Raw genomic sequence first — 25,595 nt, forward strand, 5'->3', positions numbered from 1 at the left:
TTCATGTATATATATTTTATTTCCTCTTATATAAATGAAAAATGTTCTATGTACAATGCATGTTCTTTTTTTATATAAATAACAGAATGAAAACCTGCAAACTTTTTAATAGAAAATGTAGTCTTCAAAAACTACTGCCAAAACTAGGCAAAAAAAATATTTGTATCTCTGCTGACTTAAAATTTATTTGGCCATTTTTTGACAAGCACTTTTAAAGTATGAATGTGTATCCAAAACAAACCAGTCAAAACTTTAGAAAAATAAGAAGTTTTGCCTAACTACTGACCCTAATTTTATACAGCATGTTAGGAGCAATACAAGTATTTTTTTCTCATAAAAAAATGGCTGTCAAACAACAGTTACTTACAGGTTTGCTATTAAATGTTAAGGCTTCCATATGGATAGCTTGACACAAATGCAGGAGTTGAACCTGAGCAGTTGAGGCAAGTACAAACATTACATTCAAACTTCTCTCATAGAGATTAAATGTTAGATTCATCATAGCTTTCTTGTTAATAATCAATTTGGTCATAGAACCTGCTCTTAACTTTGAAATTGGAAATTCACTTCTAATGGTTCAAAATAGAGAAGCAAGTGGGAAACGGGGAAAATGTCATTAGATACAACACCCTACCAAACTGTGAAAAAAAAAACGGCCTTAGTCAGTCCACTGTCCTTCAATGAACAGCCAGAAATTCTCCAAGAGTACCATTAAACAAAAATCCTCCAATGCTTGATATAAAGGACAAATTTAAAAATGATGCCCAAATTGGAAAATCTAAAAATAATCATTCATCATAGTGAAGAACTTGTAGGCTTTATTTTTTTTTTAATAAACTCAAGCTGTTTATTTTTTTAATTATTTAATAAAAGCTAGCTTATTCTTTTTTTTTTCATTAATTTTGGACATTGGGCATGAAACATAAACATTGTGAACAGTAAATCTTAAAACATTTATGTAATACACAATGACCTTGCAGACGATACCGAAACAATTTTCCCATTATGCAACATCAATGCTCACATATACACTTAGCATGTTTATTCCTATTCTATATCAACCCTCCATAATACAAAGGAGTTGAAAGCAGTAATCATGTAAGTAAAATATCTTATAACTCAAGCAAGGCCTTGCTTTTTTGTTTGTTTTTGCTAAAGCATACTTTAATAATCAATTTAATAGTATAGTACCAGGTATGTAACACATACCTAAATAGGAACTGATTTTACATCCACTGGGATTTGTTTTTAAAAACCAACACAAGTTTTGTGTTTTTTTAATACAGCTTAAGAACTCTCAATGAAAAATATTAATAAATAATATAAAACATTCCCATAAACAACGACACATGATTACAACTTTACTGAACAACTTTTAAACACTCTCAAACATTATTGTACATTTGCATAGCTTCTGCAATACTGTAAAAAATTATGCACCATCATAGTTTTATAAACAGAAAACAACTTTTCACTATTTTCTGCAGAATTGGAAATAATACTTGTATAATATAAAAGATTCCAATAAGCCTGAATCACTCATCTGGTTCATATCTTATTATATAAGCCTACTAAAAAAATCATAATTGTCATAATGGTTGGACATTTGGTCAAAATAAAACTATAAAAGGTATGATTTCACAAAATTACCTTCTCACCAGTTCTCTCTATTAGAATGTTAAGATTGTAAAAATGTTATTAACATATTTATAACTGCTACAGTTAACTTCCGAGTGGCATTGACACTGTTATATAAAATGTAGGCATAATGATTCACCACAATAGCCCTATTTACAGCTTCTCTTCTCACCTAAATCATTTCTACAATATAGTCACAAAAATGAGAAAATCATCAATTTTTACACAAAAAAAGGACAAAAACTTCTTCATGGAGTAATAAATTTGGTCCTGTTGAATACAATATAACACTAAAAAATCACAATTTCCCTCTTAACAATTTCTCTCCATAGAGAATTGTGTCCAAGTTTTAAGCCAAACAGTGCAAAAATTATCAATTTTGACAGAAAAAGGGCAATAAGTCTTACAATAGGCTGCTGTAAAACTTTAACATAATAAAATTGTAGAACTTTTGATTACGCATCTACAGTATGTTTCAGCTGTACTGGTTATAGGGATAATTGAAAACAAAGATTTCACTCAATGTTTATTTCATGAACATTAAGGATACAAATTTTAAACTACAAACATTTAGTACCAAGAATTGAGTTTTATAAGATCAGAGATTTTTTGTAAAAAAAATATTAAGGGAATAAGGAGGGATGCTTATTTATGACACAAGCTTACAAACTTTGTGTCCGTGTGAGCTTCAATCAGAATTACAATGGATTTAATCATCTTTTATCAAGGATCTAACAATGCGATTAAATCATATTAATTTGAACATAACAACTTCCACAATAAATAACATATAACATAAAAATAAACTTAAAGAAAAGACATTATCATATCGGATTTTGCTCTATAAATGCTTATAATTGGTGCAGATTATCTTAAATTATAAAAATCTTATTTATATAATGATAAATTCATTTGCATTGTACTTGTCTAATATTACAAAGAAAAATCCAAAACAAAATGAAAAACTAAATGATTGTTAAAATTCCATTTACAACAGGATCATTCCAATCACCTTTCTAGATCTTGTTATCACTGAAGCTTTCCACAAATCTCTGCTATACTACTGTTAGAAGCTCTACTTTTGAAAATTTTCACTCACTGTATAGCTTAACAAATATTTGTGGCTCTTTCTTCTACAGAATTTATTAATTATAAAAGTTATTTCATCTAAAGTAACACCAAAGACCTAAAAGACATTGTTGTCTTTTATTATCTTTTAATTTGGAGGAAAAAAAAAAGTTTTTTCATAAAGTTGCTATCCATTTTGGTGTTATTATATTATGTTATATATCCATACGGATTTAATTTCATTTAAGGCTAATTTAGTTCTATGGAATAGATCAATGGATACCTAGTTCTATAAAAGCATTTATGAGGTCTGCAAAGGAGTCTGGTTTAAGATATCACAGTTTGACCTCCTAACAGGAGAGGTTTACATTATACATTAAAGTCTCTAATTATACCACTATCATCAGCTCTGTCTAATACATTGCACAATATAGGAGATTCAATCTGAAACAAAAAGTAAGGTAAGTTTATGAAGTGGGTTTTAGTTTTGACTTTCTACATTGAAGTAAATGTATTGTTAAGTCATACTAACATTCCACGTTTTTTTCACCGATCAAAGTTTTCTTCCTTTTTTCCAAACCAGCTATTAAAGAAGCAAATTTCTAATTTCTGGAATAAGGGGAGGTAACAATGTCTGTGCTTAAAGTTTTTGACATAGCCTAAGTTTATTATTTATACTGTTCTTCCAGTTATTGTGGGTTTTGTTTTTGGTCTTCTTCTTGTTCTTGTTAAAATACACTTTGCTTTCTCTGAGATTTCTATGTCTATGAAGCATTGATATATGATATTTGAATACAGCAAAAATGTCCTGCAACTCCATCAAAACCATGCTACAAGTAAATATGTCTCTTCCCTGTCTAAAAACTATGAATTTAATTGAATTTCTGTGAAAAACTAATCTTTAAATTATGTGTGGATTTTAGTTAGACACCCTTGGCTTCATTTACCGGTAAAACCACTGATATCGTATACCTGACCAGATTTATATATTTTACAACTTTATTTGACTGAACTTACCCCTAATACATATTCACATGTTTTGGGTTCCATTAAATATATAGACACTGAATGTGGCTGATTTTTCTTTTCTACACATCTACAATAAATGAAATATAGTTATCATGTTTCTTTTGGCTCTGCTACAATGTACAACATTGCAAATATATATTAATAAAGTTGTCAAATTATATAATCAATATCAAGTGAACATTTTATTATTTTCATTATTATCATACCTATTATATTTAGATATATCATATATTTAGATTAAAATATAACATTTTTGTATATGCATTATAAGTGTTAGTTTAAACCCTATATTGTCTACCCTATACTGCATACCCTGTACCACACCTAGACCTACATCGTATATCTTATATCACACCCTATATCAACCTATATCACCCCATGGGCCTGTGGCCCTTGGGGTGATGTAGGAGTCTCGGGTTGATACAGCATGTGATACAGATTTTAACATGTCCAGAAGGCATTGTAACTGATCTGAAGGAAGTTCAGATAAAGTGTGGCTAAAACAGGTCTATGGTTTATTCAGGGTTTGGACAGAAATAAAAAAAACAAAAACTGATAAAGTAATATGAAACAAGTTTGAGATATAAAAAAGATCTTTCTTTTTTTTTTAAACTTGATTCTCTGCATATACATTAAAAACAAACCGTTCATGTACGTGTAAAGAAGCAGAAATATTTCAATGCAGCACTAACAAGGCTTCATGTTTATACTGAAAATAATGGCTCTTTCAGTAATGGCATACTGATGATAGCCAAATTTTACCTGAATAATCAATAATGTAACACATGTCATATCAGTGACTCCAGTTCAACCAGCAGAATCCCCTAAGGATTGTTCATTCACATTTTTTTCAATTGTTTCATATGTACATGGGCAAATGATTTCTATTGGAATTTAATAAAAAAATATATTTAACCAAATAACAATAACTTTTTTGGTGTGTGAAAAATACACCTCAGAACAGTGTTATTTCTTGCACAGGTTTTAAACAATAAGATGCATTAAAAACAACAAAAGATATATTGGTAGACAGAAAATTATATCAAGATGTTTCATATTACTGTAAATGAGATGTGAAATCTGTATACAGAAATAATTTGCCATTTTGAACAATATGACTCTGTAAAATATTTTAGTCACTTACATCGTTTAATTGATTCAAAATTGACGATGACCCAAGCCAGACAAATTTTAATTGGCCATGTGGTTATGTGACCGGGTTACATCATTGGTTCTTAACAGGCGCGTAGCTGAGGCCAAATTGAAGTGTAGGCAAAATTATGGCAGGGGGTCTAGGGCCGCTTAAGGCTCCCAGCTGGTCCCCCCTAAGCTCCGCGGAGATAGCGTTTTAGAGCATCACTTATGCCTCTCCTGGATGTATTTTATCTCAAAAAAAAAAAAAAAAAAATTGGCAAAATTTAGTGTAGGCAAAAGCTTTTTTGCCTAACGGCAGCTATGCGCCTGCTTAAATTATAGATTGAGTGGTTGAAATGCGTGGGGCTTCTGCATTTTTACATGAAAATATTGAAAGTTTTGGTTTGCCAGTAAATATATACTTAAGTTGTATCAATTAAAACCACTTTGAGAAGAAAATGATAAACAATGTCAGAAATAATAAGCATTACACGTATGAAGACTAGACTACCTACAGTGAGACGACACCACATAGAAATATTTCATTATGTTCTGTCAAGTAAGATTGACCTTTTTACATAAAGTAAATCAAATTCATATTCTAAGATTTAAACTGTTCCAATCTCGATCTTCAAAGAAAATATTGATATCACTCCGTTTTTACGGAACATAACTCCTGACAAGTGTACCAGTACCAGGGAGTGTAATATTAAGTCCCTGCAAGTACAGGGGATAATACAAACATGTTTATTTTTTATTGGATTTTGATAATTTTATTTGATAACCCATAAGGGTGTCATGCTAAAGCTTCCTCGTGTTCTAAATCTTTTTTGCTAAATTTTAATATTTTAACTGACCTACAAACAAACATTGTCTGCACCAAAAAAGCTCCCTTAAACTCACCCGAGGTCACCTATTATATACTGTGTATTGTGTCAAATTCTCCATGTAAATTCTTTTATTTCATAATTCGCAAGACAAAAGAAATTCAATTATATTTCAATTATTATCAAAGTCATACACCAGTATCATGGGTCACCGAACCATGTTAAGATAAGAGAATCCACCCACACTATTTCTTGGTCATAATTAAGTCTAACAGGCTTGTTCATTAATATAATCCACAGGAAAAGAAAGAATAATACAGAGTGTCACTATTTTAGTTGTACCCTATGTTTTTGTACAAGATTCATATAAAAGATTCAAATTTGTGTTCTTTTTGTAACCAGAGTATAGAGACTATAGAACATCTGTTTTTTTGACCGCTTAGTCACTTCAAATGTCTTTTATTATTTTTAGATTTTTCTTAGAAAATATTATTCTGATTTTGTTATGAAAAAAAGCACTTTCTTTTTTGGTGTTTCTGAGGCAGATATCAAATTAAATCTTTTGTTATTTATTGGAAAACAGTACATATTCAAATGCAAATTGGAAGAAAACCTGCCTAACATTGTTGGTTTAAAGCAAAGAATTCGACATTACTATCGCATTGAACATTTTATTGCCAAGAAAAATAATGTTTTGCATAAATTTGAGAAGATATGGGCCCCTATTAGAAATATTTCAGATATTTGATAACTAAAAATGTGCTTATTAGACTTTAAAATACAAGACAGTATATTTTGTCTTTTCTTATTTCAAATTGTAAATTGAAATGTATGTATCATAGAATGATTGTCTTTTGAGCATGACAGAGTGTGAGAGTGAGAGTGAATAAGTATGATAAGTGCAGTCTTTCAAATTAATATAATATAGTGAGGATTATCTACATGTTTACAAGACCCCATAACACTCTAGTCAGGTAGTGATGTAGGGGAATGTTGTAAAACCCTGACTATATTCAAAAAGAAATAAAAAATTTAAAAAAACTTTAAAAACCAATAAATACAAAGTTTTGCTTGTTTATAATCTCTAAATACTATTAAACGACAGTAAAACTTGATTTTAAAGAACATGCATACAACAAATTTACGCTTATAGCAAATTTTCTAAAAATCACTGGCCAAATCATTTAAAAGTATTTTTGATTCCATTGATTAATAGTTACATGTATTGATAGGTAATCGGTTGCAACAAGTTATAAATGTCCAATGGGGGAAATCTGTCCCAAACACATTTAAAAGTCGAAAGGCATAATTAATTAAAGGGTGTTTTCATAACAATCAAATCTAATCAAAATAAAAAGTATGGATTTAAGGTGTCATTACTGTGATTTATTGACTGCAGATGAATATGATAATGATGATAATATACCCTTACCAAACCTCCTCAATAATCAGGTCACAATGGAGGATTTTGTTAATAAACGCTACAGAATCAAAGTCAGATGATGACATTATCAGTGTTAATAGATACGGAATCTGACACAGATGATTTTGATATCCATGACAAACCCATCGAAGATAATACATTCACACAAATGGATGATTTACAAGATTTAGAGACAGTTTTTTTTTTTTGTATTAGAACAACATGCTAATGTTGACAAGTTCATTTTTTAAGAAAAAAAATATTAACCAGCCAGAAAAGAAAAACAAACAAATATTTCAAGTTTCTTCAATCAACCTTAGATAATTCCTTGAACGTGTTGTGTACATAACTGAAATATTCAGACATGGTGTAGATTCTCTACACACCTCTTACAACGAATTTGTTTTATTATATAACGAACTTCAATATAATAAATTACTTTCATTGAGAACTTGTTTTATCTGTCCCCTGAAATTGGACAAGTTGGAGAAAAAAAGGAAACAAGTGTCTATAGATGAGCCAGAAATACAATTATACATGAATAACAGCCACCTTTTTGTGATTGAATAATTAATCTTACTTCAATTTGACTTCCACAACTCTGTTTTTGCCAGTAACATCACATATATCACCATCTGTATGTAATAATGATAATTGCCTAGAAAAAAAAAGACAGATTAATTGAAGGACACCATGGAATGGTTTTGTGAAAAAAAAACTGAAAATATTTGCATGACATAATAAAAAGGAACATTTGTAATTTAATTTAATACTTCAAGGATGCAGACTTGTTTACAGTTTCACTACCTGCACTCTCTCCATATGAGATCCAGTAGACATCCCAAAACAGGACTTTACTTTTCTCTATTTTTCTTAATAATTTCTTTTATTGTAACAGAGTGTTTTGTCTATTTTTTACATCTTGACATCTTTTTGTTATTCAATCACAGGGGCTTGCTCCTACTATAAAATATGCAGCCAAACTAGTTATTAACATGAAAAAAAGGGTGATCACATATTTGGGGGTGCCTTGTTTCAACTAAAAAAATATAATTGAATATATTACTATTTACTGCTCACCAATCACTAGATCACTAGACAAAGTAGGTTTGATTGCTAAGCATATCATAACCCTTCTGCCGAAAGTCCAGAAGTAGTGAATGAAAATAAATTATTGCAAGATGCTTTTTGCTACATTCAAGTTTACTTTAAAAAAAAAAAAAAAAAGAAAAGAGAAAATGAATGCACCATAATTAAAAAAAAATCTTTTCTTTTAAAATATGATGAATATAGATACAAAGAAAACATGAAAATTGCCATTTGTTCGATGTGAAAATCTGGTGAAATTAATGTTTGAAAAACAATGTTATATTGCACAGCAAAAGATATATATTTCCTCCATTACCAGGTTTGAGTAGATAAGGAGCACATTGGGAAACAAAATTAACTTCATCTCTATGCCATAGTTTTTTAAAATGCAATCTTACTTCCTTGCTCCTTTGGGTTTTGGCATTTTCGAAGGATTTTTCTTCACCCATTCTAAGTGTTTTGCTTCATTCCAGTATCCCAAATTAATAACTATTCTACCATCATTTCCCTGAAAAAAATAGATTTTAAAAATCTTTTATCAATACAAGTAATTGCAGACTTTGACTTAAGAAGAAACTTAAAGAATTGTTGATTTGAGACACCTGTCATTATTGATTTTAAGGTTACATTTGGTAATTATAAGAGAGGCATTACTATAAGTTGATAAGCCCACATTTTATCATAAACAATAACAAATGCCTGCCTGAGATGGAGATAATCATTTCTATTTCTTGAAATGGACATGGAAAGTTCAGTTTTTGAGTACATTTAAGTTCAAAAACGGAAATTTATTGTCACCCAACTTGTTTTATATTTCTTTAGGAATAACTACAATGTAATGTAATAAGTAATAAATAACTACATGTGTACAATGTAATGTAATAAGTCATCAATAACTATAGTGTATTGTAATAAGTCATCAATAACTATAGTGTATAGTAATATGTAAGAAATAATTCATAATAGCTACAATGTATTGTGATACTGTATAGCTGGATTTTTTCGTGAGGTTCTAATATTAGCGAGCTTTGGGGAATCACGAAAACAAGAGGTCACCAAATTTAAGTCCAGAAATTCATTCCATTAAATCTGAAGATGCAAAAAATATAGACCATGAAGATTTAATATAACTATTCACAGACTAAATCGCTAAATTTTGCGCCCGTGAAAATTACCTGCTATACAGTAGGTGATAAATAACTGCACTGTATTGTAAAAAATCATTTCATTTTTTGCCTTAGTATTGCATTAACATAATTTTTTCCTTTGAGTGAAACATTACCAAGAAACTGTTAATAAAACTACATCATGAATGTAAATCCAAATAATGCCATATTCTGTTTGATGTATTAAAACTACAGACAAGGAAAATTAAATTCTATTTTTGCTTGTTTGCCTCATACCTTTCTCCATTTGAAGGGAAAAAAATGAAATAAGGATAATTTAACTTGTTCTGCATTATACTAACCAAGAAAGGCTTTCAATGACATTTTCAGGCAATATCAAAACTGAATATTCTTTTCTATTACATTTGAATCATATTTGACTTACATCATGAAACTGTCTAGCATATTTGTTAAAACAGAACTCATGTTTCCACCATCCAGTTCCCTAAAAATAAAATCATTCTATACATTAAGCTACTGTTTTTAAACACCAGATTAATCAATATAAAATGACAGATTGAAAGACAGAATAAAAAATGTACAATTGAGAGGTTACGGAAAATGTCAATGGAAAACATTCAAGGAAAAATAGTTAAGTATTGAAAAAAAAAAACAAATGAGACAATGAATTGGAATTGATATCTTATCACTGCCATCACTATGTTTCCTAATATTCCAAGACAATTTATATCAGCCGGGAAGCCAGTTACACAGAGGAGTTCTTTCTGAAGTCCAAAGTCACATGATTTCAAGTCATAAATCGACGTCATTTTCATCGTTTCAATGGCACAATTAAAAACCATAATTTCACTTACTTATCGTGTTTCAAAAAAATAATCAATTAATCATCTTTCTATCTCAAACATTTATTTATATTTCATTCGTGTTTCCGAGGATAAGAAAATTATATACAGGTAAATCTAAATTAACAGGCTAGGTACTATTTCAAAAATACCAAAAAAGTGGATATGGTTGTACTATAAGTTCCTTGATATTTTTAATAATTAGGGAAATTTCCATTAAATTATAGCCGACAATTCAAACTGTTATAGGTCTTAGTAGTATTCAATCATTTATATGGTATACTAGATTGGTAAAAAATTCTGATCTCATCATCTGAATCTATGTTTCTCCTTTTAGATGTTGTGATATTTTAGCAGAGAAATGAAACTGGTTGATATTTGTGTGTGTGTGAGAATCAAACTTGCACTTCCATCTGCTTTGCTGTTTTTATTTATTATTTTGAATTTATCCAGGGGATAGTTTTTATACATTAGTACACTCCCTAATTTATTTTCATGTTTTGTGTGGTGCTAGTTCAATATACAATGGTGGTGGACTCAAACTTCTAATCCTGACTTCTTAGACCTTGTACAGAGCTTTCAATCCAGAATTTCAGGTTTGTAAGGAAACTTAATCCCCAGCATAGTGAGGGAAGGAATTTTTCGCAGGTAGCATTTGTGAAAAAAAAAGCAATATTTCATGCGAACAAAAAAAAACCAAACAAAACAAAACACAAAAACCAAAAAAAAAAACAAGTCCTCCAATTTATTATTTATGAAGGGGAGCATACACTTGGTACGCCTTTCCTTGGATCCCCCAGACCTATACAGATATATGCTAACAGACAATGACCATTTACTATTTAAGCTGCATTAGCTGTCATTTTCGTAATTTTCTGTTTCTTTTGAAATATGCCTTTGAATTTTGAATTTTGAATTATTTCTACTAAATTGTACTTTTCCTGTATAATTTCATTCGATATCCACAAATAAATGTGTTAAAGACATGAAATAGGTGTCTACATATTTATTGTCTTGCAAGACAAAAAATCTACCTAGATAAATTTGTATGCATGTGACTTCTAATGACCTTAATTCACGCATGTGCTGTAAGGGTCGCTTTTTTAAAAACAAATCTGATTGTAAAGTGAAAGTGGTTAATCAATGGCAATGAAGACCATCACACTCAAGCCGTAAAAGAAAAAAGTTCAAATATAATGCAAGGATTCTTTTGAAATTTATGTATTGTGATATAATGTGGCACAAATATGGTCAGTAACTGTTTATTTATTTGAAAACTAATCAAGAAATAGACAAAATGAAATGTAAACAAGACACGTGCTTACCTGTGTATCCAACACAGATACAAACAAATTAAAAGAATGCATAATATTTTACTTTATAGACGGAAAATACATTCAACTAAACTAGACCAGTATCTCCTCTGCCTAATCATCAGAAGGTAATGATGTACAGGACTAGGGTCAAAACATGTCTATTTTTATAACTTGGGGATCGAGTGACGGTTTTATTTAGGCATCATTCGAAAGGAAAATGTCCAAGTATTACATAATTGGTCAATTCATTCACATATAACCAATGGAATGCGATTGTGTCAAGTATTTATAAGCCCTGGGAATTCCCATATTTTGGTACCGAAAGTGAAAGCAATGCATCTCTCTGAATTCAACCTAAGTATTTTATAAATGACCAAAATCTAAAGGATCAAATTTGTTTTCACATCAAAAAATCAATTTCCTTTCACTTTTTCTTCTTTATATTCATGGATCAACTTAATTTATTCAAATTAGCACGATTTTCTTGAAGTACCCAATGTAAATAAGAGTATGTAATGCTCAATGATCATCACACCCTCTTGTGGAATTTTCATTGTCTCCCCTTGGACAAAAAACTTTTAGAGTAATGGGCAGAGGTACATAATTGGTCACTAGCTTCCCAGCTATATGGCCACACCAATTTAGTTTCTTGTTCTACAGATTTTAGCACTTTAAAAATTAGGGTGAGTGAGCAAATTGAAAAATTTTATCAAAAATGATTATGAAGTAAAAGCGAGAGATGTTTTTTGGCAAAACACAAAATTGTAGGTTCTAACAGTATCTATGAAAAAAGATTGTATGAATCTTCATTTAACCATGTAAATTTGATTATTTTTAACTTAAATATCTTTTGCAGAGGCATTTTATTTCAGCTCACAATAAAATGTGAAAACATAAAGTTTTTATGTAAGGATGTTCTTGCCTCTTGTTTTGGTATTCTCAGTTTTTTTGCTTTGTCCCTTGATGTCTACTCTTTCTGATATTATACCCAAACAAAGAACGTAACAAAATTTTAAGTCATTGAAAGTAGGTCAAAGTGACTTGGAAGTTATTTAATTGTAAATCACCTCTCAAGAAGCATTAATTGAAAACATACATGTATCATTATTATACCATGGTGATAGCAGGTCTGCTGTCAAAAGTAAGGACCTAAATTAATATCTTTACCAGAGTGATTTAAATACAAGTCAAATCTACCAAAAATTTATTTGACAGTGGAACACTCATAGATGCATCAACATATTTTGCATCATTGATATACACATTGATACAATGTCTACTTTATGAGGTATAGGCTTACAGGAAGAACTTGACAAAGAGTGGAAGCAGTGGTCAGACTTTTATAGTTTTAAGCGTAACTCTTTATTATCAGCGGACAGACAAAGCTTTATTGTGTGAACAATTTTCGTAAAAAATATGTGCGGGTGGGTCCGTCACACAAGAAATAAAAATGGTGTGGCCTAAATAATATTCTGAATCTTACTCCTTGAAAACAATAGTCCCCTGTTAGAAATTCCCTGAGTATTTGTTTATCTGTTGTATCGGTGAGTGTTGTGTCAGGTTTCTGTGGTTGCTTGGCTGTTGGGGTTGTTGCTGGACCAGAAGGGGGTGTGGTGGGCTGCTCTGTCTTCATTTCTCTCTGCACAATGTAGTTCCCTTGTACCTGTAAAAAACTTTAATGTATTACCAATGAAAAATTTGAACTGAACAAATCTAAGTCCATTTTTTCTTGTATTTTACCAATATAACTGAAATTCATTCCAAGTAAATCTAACTTGACATTTGTCTACGTATCCCTCTCTCACTTGATTATTGCTGGTTTCTATCAATACAAACAATCAATAAAAGCAAAGCTGTATTAAACAACAATACATAATAAAGTAAATAAATCCTTACAAAGTGATCATATTGTGGTTTAGGCTGTCTTTCCCATTGTTGTAAAATTTCTGGTTTTGTTGGAGATCCTTCCATAGCCTGACAGGATATTGTAGACACTGGTGGGGTCTTTGGTCTATAATGCATATTTGAATTTGTTGACTAGAAAAACTAGATTATAATAAAAAAAAAGTATTTGTTCTTTAGTATTTGTCATAAGCTTTGTGTACAAAATTATTTAACTTAAGTTCTTTCATGGAAAAACATACAATCTAAATTTTTGTGTGAATACATTCAACTGCTTTATGAAGATTATATTTTTATTTTCATGACCCAAAATAAACCTTAATATTACGAAATAATACAGATGACATACTTGAAATCTGGATGTGTGCAAAGAACACTGGTCAGTACAATCACTTCATATTCACATGTGGAAGTTTCTTTGAGTTGATAGATTTCCCCTCTACCCTCAGGTTGACATACATACAAGACTCTAGTTTTCCTTGGGTGATTGGTCAATTCACAAACAGTACCATCTGTCATGTTTATTTCAAAATATGGTAGATCTATGCTCTCTATTCTCCTGGTTTTAATCTGCAGTGATGTCAATTCTTTTTAATATACATTTATCTACATTTAGAAAATATCTGTGTCAAATTACTGTTGTTGAAAAATTACAGGTACATGTACTTTATTCTAAAACAGCAAGTCTGTAAATTACAGTACTGTCAGTAATTGAAAGAATTGATTTACTATTATATCTAAAAAGTAAATTCTATTGTAATTATTTAAGAAGTTTTTTTTAAGTCCCCAAGTACTGTGAAAGTACTTTAAATCATGAATAATGGACAAAACACATGCTTTGCAGATTCTTGCATTTGTGGTTTTGAGGTTTTCAGGATATACACCAATGGGAATATTCTTTTCGTTAAGACCAAGTTTTGTGGTTTGGTCTACCCACAAAACCATGAAAACTGGTACCATATGAATAATAGTACTTTCACAGTATGTGTTTTACTCATTTAATGGAATATTCACAAGGATTCTACATTTGTTGGAATATTCACAAGGATTCTACATTTGTTGGAATATTTACAAGGATTCTACATTAAAAGCAAAAAAAGAGAGAACACTAAATTTTAACAAAAAAAGGCAATAAAGAGTTGAACAACTTGAGCATGAATGAAATTACTGTAACCTTTCTAATTCAATATTATATTGCTCTTAGTTCAGCTACTAATTTTTGTTACAAAGCAAAGAGTGCCAAAATTGTCCATTTAAGTTGATTTTTTTTCAGAACAGTAACTTTTGACAACTAAAAATACTTGATGTTTCTTGTCTTCTTCTCTTGATTCAGATTCTATTGTTTCTGCTTCTGTCATGTCAACAGCTGAAAATATTCAAATAATTAATTATAGAATTGAACTTTACCCGACTGCCTCAAAATAAGCCATCATCTCTTCATTGTTCTATGTCCATAGTGAGGAATGCAAGCATATTTTTGGTACTGTAAAGTGTTTTGATGTGAAGTTGATTAAAAAAATAGAAACACTTACAGAAACGATACAGGGTTTAAAAAATAGCTGAAAATCTATTTTATTTCAGAGAAAATCAAAGTCTTTTGTTAAAATGAAAATGTATTTTGAGTTGTTCCCTTTAAGCAATCTACTGTCAGCTGAAGGTATTAAGTCACTTTTCAGCCATTATTATTTAAAGGTTAGCTGAATGGTTCAGGTAATGGACTTATAAGAATGCTGATTTGATTCCTACGAAAACAACAACAAAAAATTCATAAAAGTGAAATACCGTATAGATTTATAAGTCAGTCATTTCCTCCATTTTTACATAATTTAAGCTGTTCAGCCCTAATAGGAGAGTGCTTCAGGATGTCATCACTTACCTGTGATTTGGTTTTGGTTGGCAAAAAAATCCATTGAGTGGCATGGGGAATCAGCTCTCTAAATCATCATAACTTTTTCATTTTTTTAAGATAATTGAAAAATTCTTTTGGTTCCAAAAATTGCAAATAAAATCTTATCCATGATATTTTAAAATAAATATTCAGTTATTACATAAGATCTTAATTATAATTTTATATGAAAACAGAGGTTTACAAATTAATATCATTACAATTTTTTTTTTCAAGTAAAAGAGTTATAATTTCATACACAAAATATGAATTATTTTTTTATTGAAACACTTTACAGAACCAAAATTGGATTTAAAATAACTAAGTTATAAAGTTTTGAAAATTGGGATTCTAATCATGAAATTGACAACTGTTTATTTAGTTGTTTATTTGCCAACCAATTTGACACTTAATGATATGCAAATTAGTGTATATGACATCACTAATGAGAGTGGTGAACTCTCCTATATGGTACAGGTTCTTTCTAATGACAAAGATAGCCCCCTATGAGAGAAAATGTTACTTTTATACACTGAATCTAATTTAGATAGAAGCAATTGCATGTAGCTTCAATACATTTTTGTTTTACTGCAAATTGTATGTTCAGCTCACTATGGGATGCCAATACACTGTTTAGAAGGACTAAATGTGAAAAAAGCTTTAGTTGGGGCAATACATGTACCTCAGAACGACAGGAAAAGCAAAAATATGTGTCTTATGCATCACTTGTCCACAAAAGCCAGATAACATTATGCCCATGTTCTTTTTATATCCTATTTGACTGTATAGTTGACAGTTTTCACAATTTTTATATAAATCATTAAAAATTTTGAACATTTACTGCAAAAATAACTCAGGTGTGAATGGCTATTGTTGACAACTTTGTCATATGAGTATCCCTTTTGGTATAAAGAAATTAATTTCAAACTAATTTTTCTGACCTATTCCTTCACTCTTATGAGGCTGACTTTGTAGCTGATCTGATCAGAAAGAAAGAATATCGTTTGGCTAGATCCTTCAATCTCAGTTTCCGCTATATAGATGATGTATTATCTTTAAACAATCCTAATTTCGGGGTTTTGATACATCGCATCTACTCAAAAGAACTTGAGATAAAGGATACTACAGACACTGTGAAGTCAGCCTCATATCTTGACCTACACTTAGAAATCGATGGTAAAGGAAAACTATTGACCACAAACGTGATGACTTTTCATTCAGAATTGTCAACTTTCCTTTCATCTGTGGCAACATCCCTTCGGCACCTGCGTATGGAGTGTTCATATCACAACTCATACATTATGCCAGAGCTTCTCGAAACTACGCAGACTTTTTGTATTGTGCTAGAATTCCAACAAATAGGCTTCTGGAACAGGGTTATGTTGCTACAAGATTGAAGTCATCACTACAGAAGTTTTATGGTCGTCATCATGAACTCGTAGATCGTTATGGTGTATCCATCTGCACCATGAAAACTGATTTATTCAACAGGTCATAGTTTTCCTTTCCTCATTTGTCTACTCCGGACTTGACTTTTTATGAGCAACTCGGCAGGTGGTTCTAGAAAAGCAGAGGACGCTTACCCTACCGGTGCACCTGGTCCATGCTCCCAGTTTTTAGTGGAGTCCAAGTTGCTCATTTGCTTTTGTTACTTTGTATGTATGATTTTAGTTACTTTATGTTCTTTGTGTATGTCTGTTTTCCATGTCTGGTCTTTGTCGCTGGATTACATTCTTTTGATTACTGCTATAACCTTGGTTCCCTTGATTACTCTTTCATTCAAAGGCTTTCCCTTTGTTGGTACACCCACCATTTGTAATATTTATATTTTCCTGATTGGTCCCGCCCACTCATGAAACGGTATCTCTGATTGGTTGGTTGTCTTTGAATGAAGATTGCTAAAGATATGAATGGAACAGAGAAGCGAAATTGTTTACATTTGAGTTATTTTTTCAGTAAAGAGGAAAATGCACATGCATTTTTGTTAAATATCATGTGACTTTCTTGTTTACAAATACTTTCTGTATTTGTATGAATAGACAAAAAAATTATTTTCAAAATTAATCCAAGTATGTAATTTAACAACAAATCAGCACCTTTCTAAAAATAACAACACTTCTATGACCATAGAAATTACAATTCTACTGAACATTAAATCTTGCAATTTTTATTTATTTTATTAATTTAGTTTATTTCTTGCAGACATATTTATTAATTTGATTTTCAATGTTTTTATCTTAAGTCAGAGTAATTTAAGCAGGGACCTCCATGGATCAAAATGAACACACTTTTCAGTTGGACAAATTTTCCTCGTGTCCTTTCACAAAGAAAATAAATTGCCAAAGAAAGTACGACAAGGTTGAATGAGACATATCTAATAGCACAAGCTTCAACATAGAAATTTAAAATCAACAATTATGGTAAATCTTCCTATCTGTACTGTCTAACTCAGTTATACTAAGGTAAAGTTTTCCCTTCCATATCGGCTTGACCATGGGTCCACAACTCTAGAGAACTTAAAATGACTAGTAGGTGTGGTCGTTTGGTTGGTGCCATTTAAAGTCTTTTTTTATAATTTAACAAGAACTTAGACATTCAAATGTCCTTTTTTGTCCCAATCTGTATCATTAAACAATATTTTAGAGCTTTTGGGAGTCAATCCATCACCCTTTTAAAAAAGGAAAGCACACTGGAAATGCTTTTCCGTGTCAGATAAATGCCAAGATCGTTAAGACATTGTTGTATAAATTCAAGATCGTCTCCACCCTCCCCGATCTTTCTCAAATTGAATTCAACTCTTGATACTTTCTTTATTTTATTAAATGAAAAGCTTTCAAATTGTATTCATTAAACAAACAGAGGAAATCAGTCAGTTTATTTGAATCATATTGATTTTGCCTACGATGATTATCGTGAATTTGACCAATCAGAGATTTGCTTACACACGTGTTTTACTCCCTGACACATTAAACTCCTGGAAATTGCCAATCAAAACATTGTATTACCATTATAATAAACAAACATGCCAATCATATTGATTTATGACAGATATAGGTGATTAATTAGCACACGTAATTGGGAAATACATTGCTGATTTGCAATGTGTGACGCAAATTTGAATACATGGCGCACATCAATTAACACATGGCGCTCGTTTTTAATCCATGGCGCAGCCCCATGCAAAAAGAGGTCATGGAAAACCCTGGGTATGATACTCAAGTGTTTGTATTACCTTTTTTATTCTCTGTTTGTTTATAATGACCAAGGAAGAACTCCAAAACCTGAGGTTTTTTCTGAAAAAAGATTAAAAGTATTATACAAGCCGGCAGCCAAAGTTGACAAAAAGCCATATTTTAATACCTAAAAATAATTTTTTAATATTAGAAATTGGATTGTTAATATCAGAAAATGAATTTCTTATATTAAGAAATTATTTTTTAAATATTAAAAAAAAAAATCCTTTTTAATATTAGAATCTCGTTAAATTTTTCTTATTAGAAAATGAATTTTTTATATTAAAAATCCATTTCTGAATATAAGAAATTCATTTTCTAATATTAAATATTCATTTTCTAATATTGAAAATTCATTTTCTAATATTGAAAATTCAATTTCTAATATTAAATATTCATTTTCTAATATTGAAAATTCAATTTCTAATATTTCTTGATTTTTTAATATTAAAAATGCTTAATACAAGCAACAGACTGATAATGAAAATTTTATTTTTAATATCAATTTTTTTATTTTAATATTGAAAATGATTTTTTAATCTTTAATATTTAAAAAAGTCCTGTGTAGGTCTGGATGTCAAAAGAATAGGCCCGCAGCAACACTAAGCTTATCGTAAAAAGCAACTAAATAGTGCTCAGAACCCTGGCCCACAGAGTAACTGGGTTACGTGCCGAAGTAGGAACCTTTTGGCTCCGCCACAGGAGGCTAAACTGCCAAACCCTACCCATCTGTCCCTATTTCCAGTGGCAATCAAAATTTATCAACCCCATAATCCTTGTGTCCCATCCCATTTTTCATTTCATTATCATTGCATGTTCATTTTATCATCCATTTCATGTTCATTGCCTGGATATAGCTGAAATATTGCTGCTCATGCATTTAACAGCAACAATCAATAAATGAATGAATTTTTAAAAAATCATTTTTTTAATATTAAAAAAGATTTTAGATTTTTTAATATTAGAAATTGATTTTTTGATATTTAAAATTCATTTTCTTATATTAAAAATGAATTTCTAATATTAAAAAAAATGAGTTTTTGATATCAAAAATTATTTTTTAATATTAGAAAAATTATATTTTAATATTAGAAAATATCATTTTTTAATATAAAAAATATTGTTTTTTGTCCACATTGGCTTACCATATATATCAAGGATAAATTTTTATTTTGAAGTTACTTTAATGGTATGTAAATTTGTGTAACATCTGGTAAACATTGACTTAGTTGTGCCGAAATAGCTGTTTGTTTGTTTGTTGGGGTTTAACGTCCAAGCAGCAATATTTCAGCTATATTCAGACGATGAACATGAAATTGATGATAAAATGAACATGAAATGATGAAATGAAAAAGGGATGGGACACAAGGACAATGGGGTCGACAAATTTTGATTGCCACTGGAAATAGGGAGAGGTGGGTAGGGTCGGGCAATTTAGCCTCCTGTGGCGGAGCCCTATGGTTCCTACTCCAGGAAAATACCACAGTAGGGTTCTTTAACGTGCGAGGAACGTGGCATCTTTCCCAACACGGTGCACCACTATGGTTTGCGGTCAGGTCTTCCGTATTATAGCCTGACAACCCCAGCATGTAACACGCCAGGGGTACCCTATTCCACCACCTGGGGCACACATCCCAGTTGCTCTGTGGGCAGAGCGCCCTAGCCCCTGGCTAGGATTCTGAGCACTATTTAGTCGCCTTTTACGACAAGCTTAGCGCTGCTGCAGGCCTATTCTTTTAACACCCGGACCTGCACGGGGAGCCGAAATAGCCAAATAGATTGGTTGGTCATCCATGTAAGGCAGCTAACAACACTCAGTCTTCGTGGCCTGTTGACCAGTATGAAGAAATCACTCATTAAAAATATTAGACTAAGATAACTAAGATTTCATGTTGCAATTCTGACTATGATATTAAAACATAAAATACATATTTTGGTTTACACCAACAGTTCATTGTGAACAATTTTAATTTGCTTAATAATAGTATCTCAGAATTGTATTTTACAGTGCTTCAGAAAATACTAAAGTAAAGATTCACACTAATATTTACATCTCCGACTTTGTTTGACTCTTAAAGGGGCAAGCAATATTTGTAAAGTTTTTATTCATTTTTGGTTAAAACATCTTTATTTCTTAAAATACAAACCACACTTAATTCTTTATTTTCATGGTACTGTCTGAGATGTTTCCCATGACACAGCTCGTATGTCCAATAACTCTCTATCTGTATACAAGAAATAAAACAAACATCTTTTTATCCATGCGGCTTGTTCATATTTTCTGTGAATGATTTCACTTTGCTGATCTTCAGACAGAAAGAAGAATAAAATAAAACAATTTTTCATCCACATGTACAATCCATAAATAATCCTTTAATAATAATTGTATTGCAATAAATTTTTAATAATTTATATGAACCAACAGTTTATGTTACAAAGAAGCAATTTTCTCCGTCCAAAGAACTGCAAGGTGAAAGTACTCACAGAAATGTGACAATCTGTGTGTGTGTTTTTTTTTTAATAAACATATTCTACAGTACATATATATGACAGTCTAACCATCAAAGTTGAAAATCATCATCATCGTTTTCTTCTTCTTTACTTCCAAAACTTTGTATGTTAGGGATATAATAAGTTACCCTATATGAACAGCTACTCTGCTGAAACATGGTCTGTATTAATTCAAACCCTGAGAGTCCTCCATATACACTTCCAGCCTGTAAAAATGTTTACATTCAATTAAACAAGAAGCTCTAAAGGTCCTAAATTGCTCACCTGGCTTCATAAGCTACATTTTATTTTTTTTGTAAAAGCAGCCATGTTTTTTTTTTCATGGAAAAAAATCTGGTCATTTTGTGCAAGATACCCTAAGGAACAATCATATCAACTTTCATTGAATTTGGTTTAGTAGCGTCGAGAAGATTAAAAAAAAATAATAGCATCAAAAATAGGGAAAAAAATCCAATATCAGTTAACACATTTTCATAAAAATATGATGACATATATATCTCATCCTTCTGAACATATTGATTCGTGGCAGAACTTGGCTTAACCTAACAGTTTTGAAGATACACAGGTATGTGAAAACTGCTGTCTGACCCCTATGCTCTAATTTTATTAATGGCAGCCATGTTTTTTTTCACGGACCAAAAATCATAGCAAATATTTTGTGCAGTATACCCTAAGAAAGAATCATTTTAATTGAATTCTGTCATGTAGTTTCACAGGAGAAGATGTTTAAAAAAATGTTAACATTGATGACGACAATTTTTGTGCAAGATACCCTATGGATGAATCATACAAAGTTTCACTGAATTCTGTCCAGAGAAGAAGACGTTTGAAAACTGTTGATGTTAACGACAACGATGACACCAGCAAAGGCATAGGCCAAGCGATGGCCAGATGAGTTTTACAAGTTCTTGAATATACTTAATTTGAAATGAACCAATCCACTTTCAATAAAAATTTAGGTAGGTTTAAAACAGCTCTCTATATAGAACTTTGTTCTACTTTATTACTAATGAATACTAACGTAATCTTTTGAACACAGTCTTGTAAGTTTAAGTAGCTTCCAGTTATGACAACCCTAACCTCTTCTAACAAGGAATCAAACATGTCCAAAAGACCACACGATTATTCAGTGGTAAAAAAGTAGGGAGCATTGTAGGGTAGGCTTCTACTATAAAGCTATAAAATTCAGTCAGAAGCCCATCTTGGTTTGTATTGAAATGTTTACAAGTTCAATTCAAATTACAATAAAAAGTTACTTTCTTACACCTTATGGTATAATTGCATTGAGCCAATCATTCTATCTCCAAATATGTTTTTTTTTTTCCAAATATGAAAACAAAAGTGTCATTTTATTACAAACCATAAAATAACATCAACACATTGTTTTGGTCTATAATCTTTTCTGCAGGTACAACTGAGTTCTTGTTGATATTTCCAATATCATGCAATCAAAATATTTAATTTTGACTACTCTGCAGTCATCCATATTAACCCTCCCACATTAGGGAGAGACTCCCACAAATCAATGAAAAATTTAGAATCTCCCACTTAAAAATGTAAGATTTGTGGAAGATTTTTAATATAAATTACTACATTTTATGTAAAAAATACTAAATAATTGAATTTTTAAATTTGCTTTTACATAATAATGTCCCACATGAGACAATGTCAATGGGGGTAAATCTCCTACTTGAACTGTTCAATTATGTATGTGTAGTTATTAAAATTTTGGGGTAAAACTAGTAACATTGACTTGTACCCAAAGTTTTGGTCACATGATAGGAAATGATATAGAAAGTAGTCTAAAATTTTGTGGATTTTCTAGTAGAAGACAACATTAGTTAGAGAGGTAAGAATTAAATGAAATAAAATGTTTGCAATACAAACCTCATCATCCTTTCCTGATAACTCTGGTATAATGCACATATACTTCTCATTGTTGATAGTCATCATTTCAACAATACCATCTTTACTCTTAAAATAAATAAAAGAGGGCATTAATGGAACAATAATTTAATTTAAGTGATAAATGTATTTACCATTACAACAGAATGGTGAAAATAGTTCAAAATGGCATAGCTGGAAAACCACATTATGGATTTTGCTGAAGATTAATACCTGTATTATATGATACTTGTTTCCAAAAAATTGTTTGATCTGTTCTCAAGTAATCATCTGGAAACTGTCCTGGGTCAGACAGGCAGGCTGACAGTGAGACAAGAAACTTTTTGGAGGGTGTCACATAATATGTCTCCACTTTTTGTGGCAGGGTATAAAAACCATAATAATTCAGATTACTGTTTTTGGCATACATAGTAGGGATTTTGGGTTTTTTATTTGTATTTTTTATGCTGGGTTCTACAGTGACTGAACATTTTCTTTGCATTTTTTCATTTTAAGGCCACTGACATTATGACAAGTAAATCTGAGAATAATTTGAATTTTATTACTTTGAACTGATATAGTTATACACATATTATGATTATTTGTTAATCACATGGTATTTAGTGTATTTGTTGTGTTTGTTTCACTATAACAATGTCATTGGTATCAATATTGACCTCCTAAAACCTAGATATATAAAGATTTGTAGTGTAAGAATCTGGAATCAAACTTCATAACTTTGGTATGGATGATTTCAACAGAAAAATTGGTTACATGCCTGGTATCACAGAGTACCCTTTAATTCCTACTTTTTGTAACCCCACTTATAATTTGATCTGAATCATTTTGGGCTTTTCACATAGCAAAACATGGACTTTGTTATTTATGAATATGGGCAAATTTTTAATATGGACAAATAGGGGGACCAATCTCTTATCCATTACTTTTCTTATACAACTAAATGGAATTGAATGAAACTTTCACAGAATCTTTTTACATGTTCCCATTGTGTACCTCCTAATTTAGATTTTGATCTGAATCAATTTGGGGGTTTCACGCAGCAAAACATGAACTTCATCATTTGTGAATATGGGGACATGGTAGGACCCACCTCTCATCCGTTACTCCTATTATACCACTGAATGGAATCGAATGAAACTTTCACAGAATCTTTATGACATGTTCCCACTGTCTCACCTCCTATTTAAGATTTTGTTCAAATCAATTTTGGGGTTTCATATAGCATAACATGGACTTTATCAATTCTTAATATGGGGACAAGGGGGACCCATCTCTATATCTGTTACTCTTCCTATACTACTGAATGGAATTGACAGAATCTTTATTACATGTTCCCATTGTGCACCTCTTCAAATTCAAATCAAAATGGAGGTAAAAAGGGGCATGTTATCAAAAGGAGGAGTAGGGGGTATCATGTTAGTGTGCATTGCTCAGAGTTTTTCTAGTTGTATAGCAGGGTTTAACACTTACAGTAGTCTAATAGTCCTGTGCCTACCTATATTGACAGAGGACTACCTTGAAGTTTTAATAATCCTTTTAAGTTGTAATTGAACCCGTGCAAGAAAAATCTAATTATTCAATCAGTCTATTTCGAAGCGCTGACACAAGAGATACATTTTACCAGAAATGATCTGTATTATACCGGAAATTTGCAGAAATTACCGATTTTGTTAATTTTTGAGAAAAAATGTATTAGGATCAGGAGAAAAAATTAGGGTCGGTTGGGAAACCCAAAACAGGCATATTTTTGTTTTTTGGCCTTATGATCATTTAAAGTCAAATTGTCATTGTCGGTTTAGTACATTGTAAGCACAAGACCTCTTTCCACAATGCATGATAAAGTGAGATTTCAGTCATTTGATAATCTCTTTAATTACAAGTCTATGGTATTTGTCTAATTTTCAAACTGGAAAATGTTTACAATCCTCTTATTTCTAAAAAATCAAAAGTTTATGTTGCTATTCTCCTGATTTTTTTTTATCTTTCATTTGGTACATCACTCATCAAAATCAATCCAGTGGTTTTTCCTAACATTCTTAGCAAATTTACCCTTAATTTTGAACAGAGAAATGGACCAAATAGCAACAGCAAAGTTCTAATGTGATTATTACAAGCAACTTCTCCCTCTAATACTTGTGTATATAGATACATCCAAGGCAAGACTAATATTTGGGTTTTAGGAACCAATGTTTATTCGGGCACATTACAGGTTATGCATATCTCATTTTAGACTTTTTTACAACGTAGTTTAAAACTACTAGATTAAATGTACCGATTTTTCAGGGTTATCTGTAGACTTTTGATCAACCCATTCTATCTTGTGAAGTTCATTATCCATAAAAGGATCGAATCCATCCGTTGCATGCAGTAAAACTAGAACACTGAAGGCAAAAAACCAGCATTTTATCCTACAATCTTTTCTCATCTTTAGATATCACAATTAAAATTTAGGCTGACGTGTATCCATCACTCAGGAATAACTGTGGGCTGCCATCTTGTCATACCGAAATGTTATTGCGAATTTTTCTGTATTTGATTAGTCCATTTTGCCAAATATACTTTTTTGTTTATACAACACTTTTTGATATTATATAAGCATGATAAAAATAAATAGATAATATCAAATTAATATTCAGTATAATTCTTAACAAATTGAAAAATTATAT

General features: G+C 30.9%; 1 protein-coding gene across 1 annotated transcript; it reads right to left on the minus strand.

Moving 5' to 3' along the window:
- LOC148624003 (endoplasmic reticulum lectin 1-like) lies at nt 1–25,447 on the minus strand. The gene is made up of 14 exons (XM_088566397.1): nt 25,202–25,447; nt 22,912–22,998; nt 21,153–21,230; nt 20,661–20,738; nt 18,513–18,573; nt 14,697–14,761; nt 13,745–13,965; nt 13,390–13,504; nt 12,977–13,156; nt 9,760–9,819; nt 8,607–8,716; nt 7,700–7,777; nt 3,724–3,802; nt 1–3,150 (listed from the first exon to the last, which is right to left on the minus strand). Exons 1-14 carry the CDS (start codon nt 25,352–25,354, stop codon nt 3,076–3,078), a joined length of 1,440 nt encoding a protein of 479 aa, XP_088422523.1. The 5' UTR covers nt 25,355–25,447; the 3' UTR covers nt 1–3,075.
- Nucleotides 25,448–25,595: the final 148 nt, after the last annotated feature.

Source organism: Perna viridis, chromosome 2 (genome assembly GCF_037379345.1).
Source record: "Perna viridis isolate PV_CMFRI_1.1 ecotype Kerala chromosome 2, ASM3737934v1, whole genome shotgun sequence".
Lineage (NCBI taxonomy): Eukaryota > Metazoa > Mollusca > Bivalvia > Mytilida > Mytilidae > Perna > Perna viridis.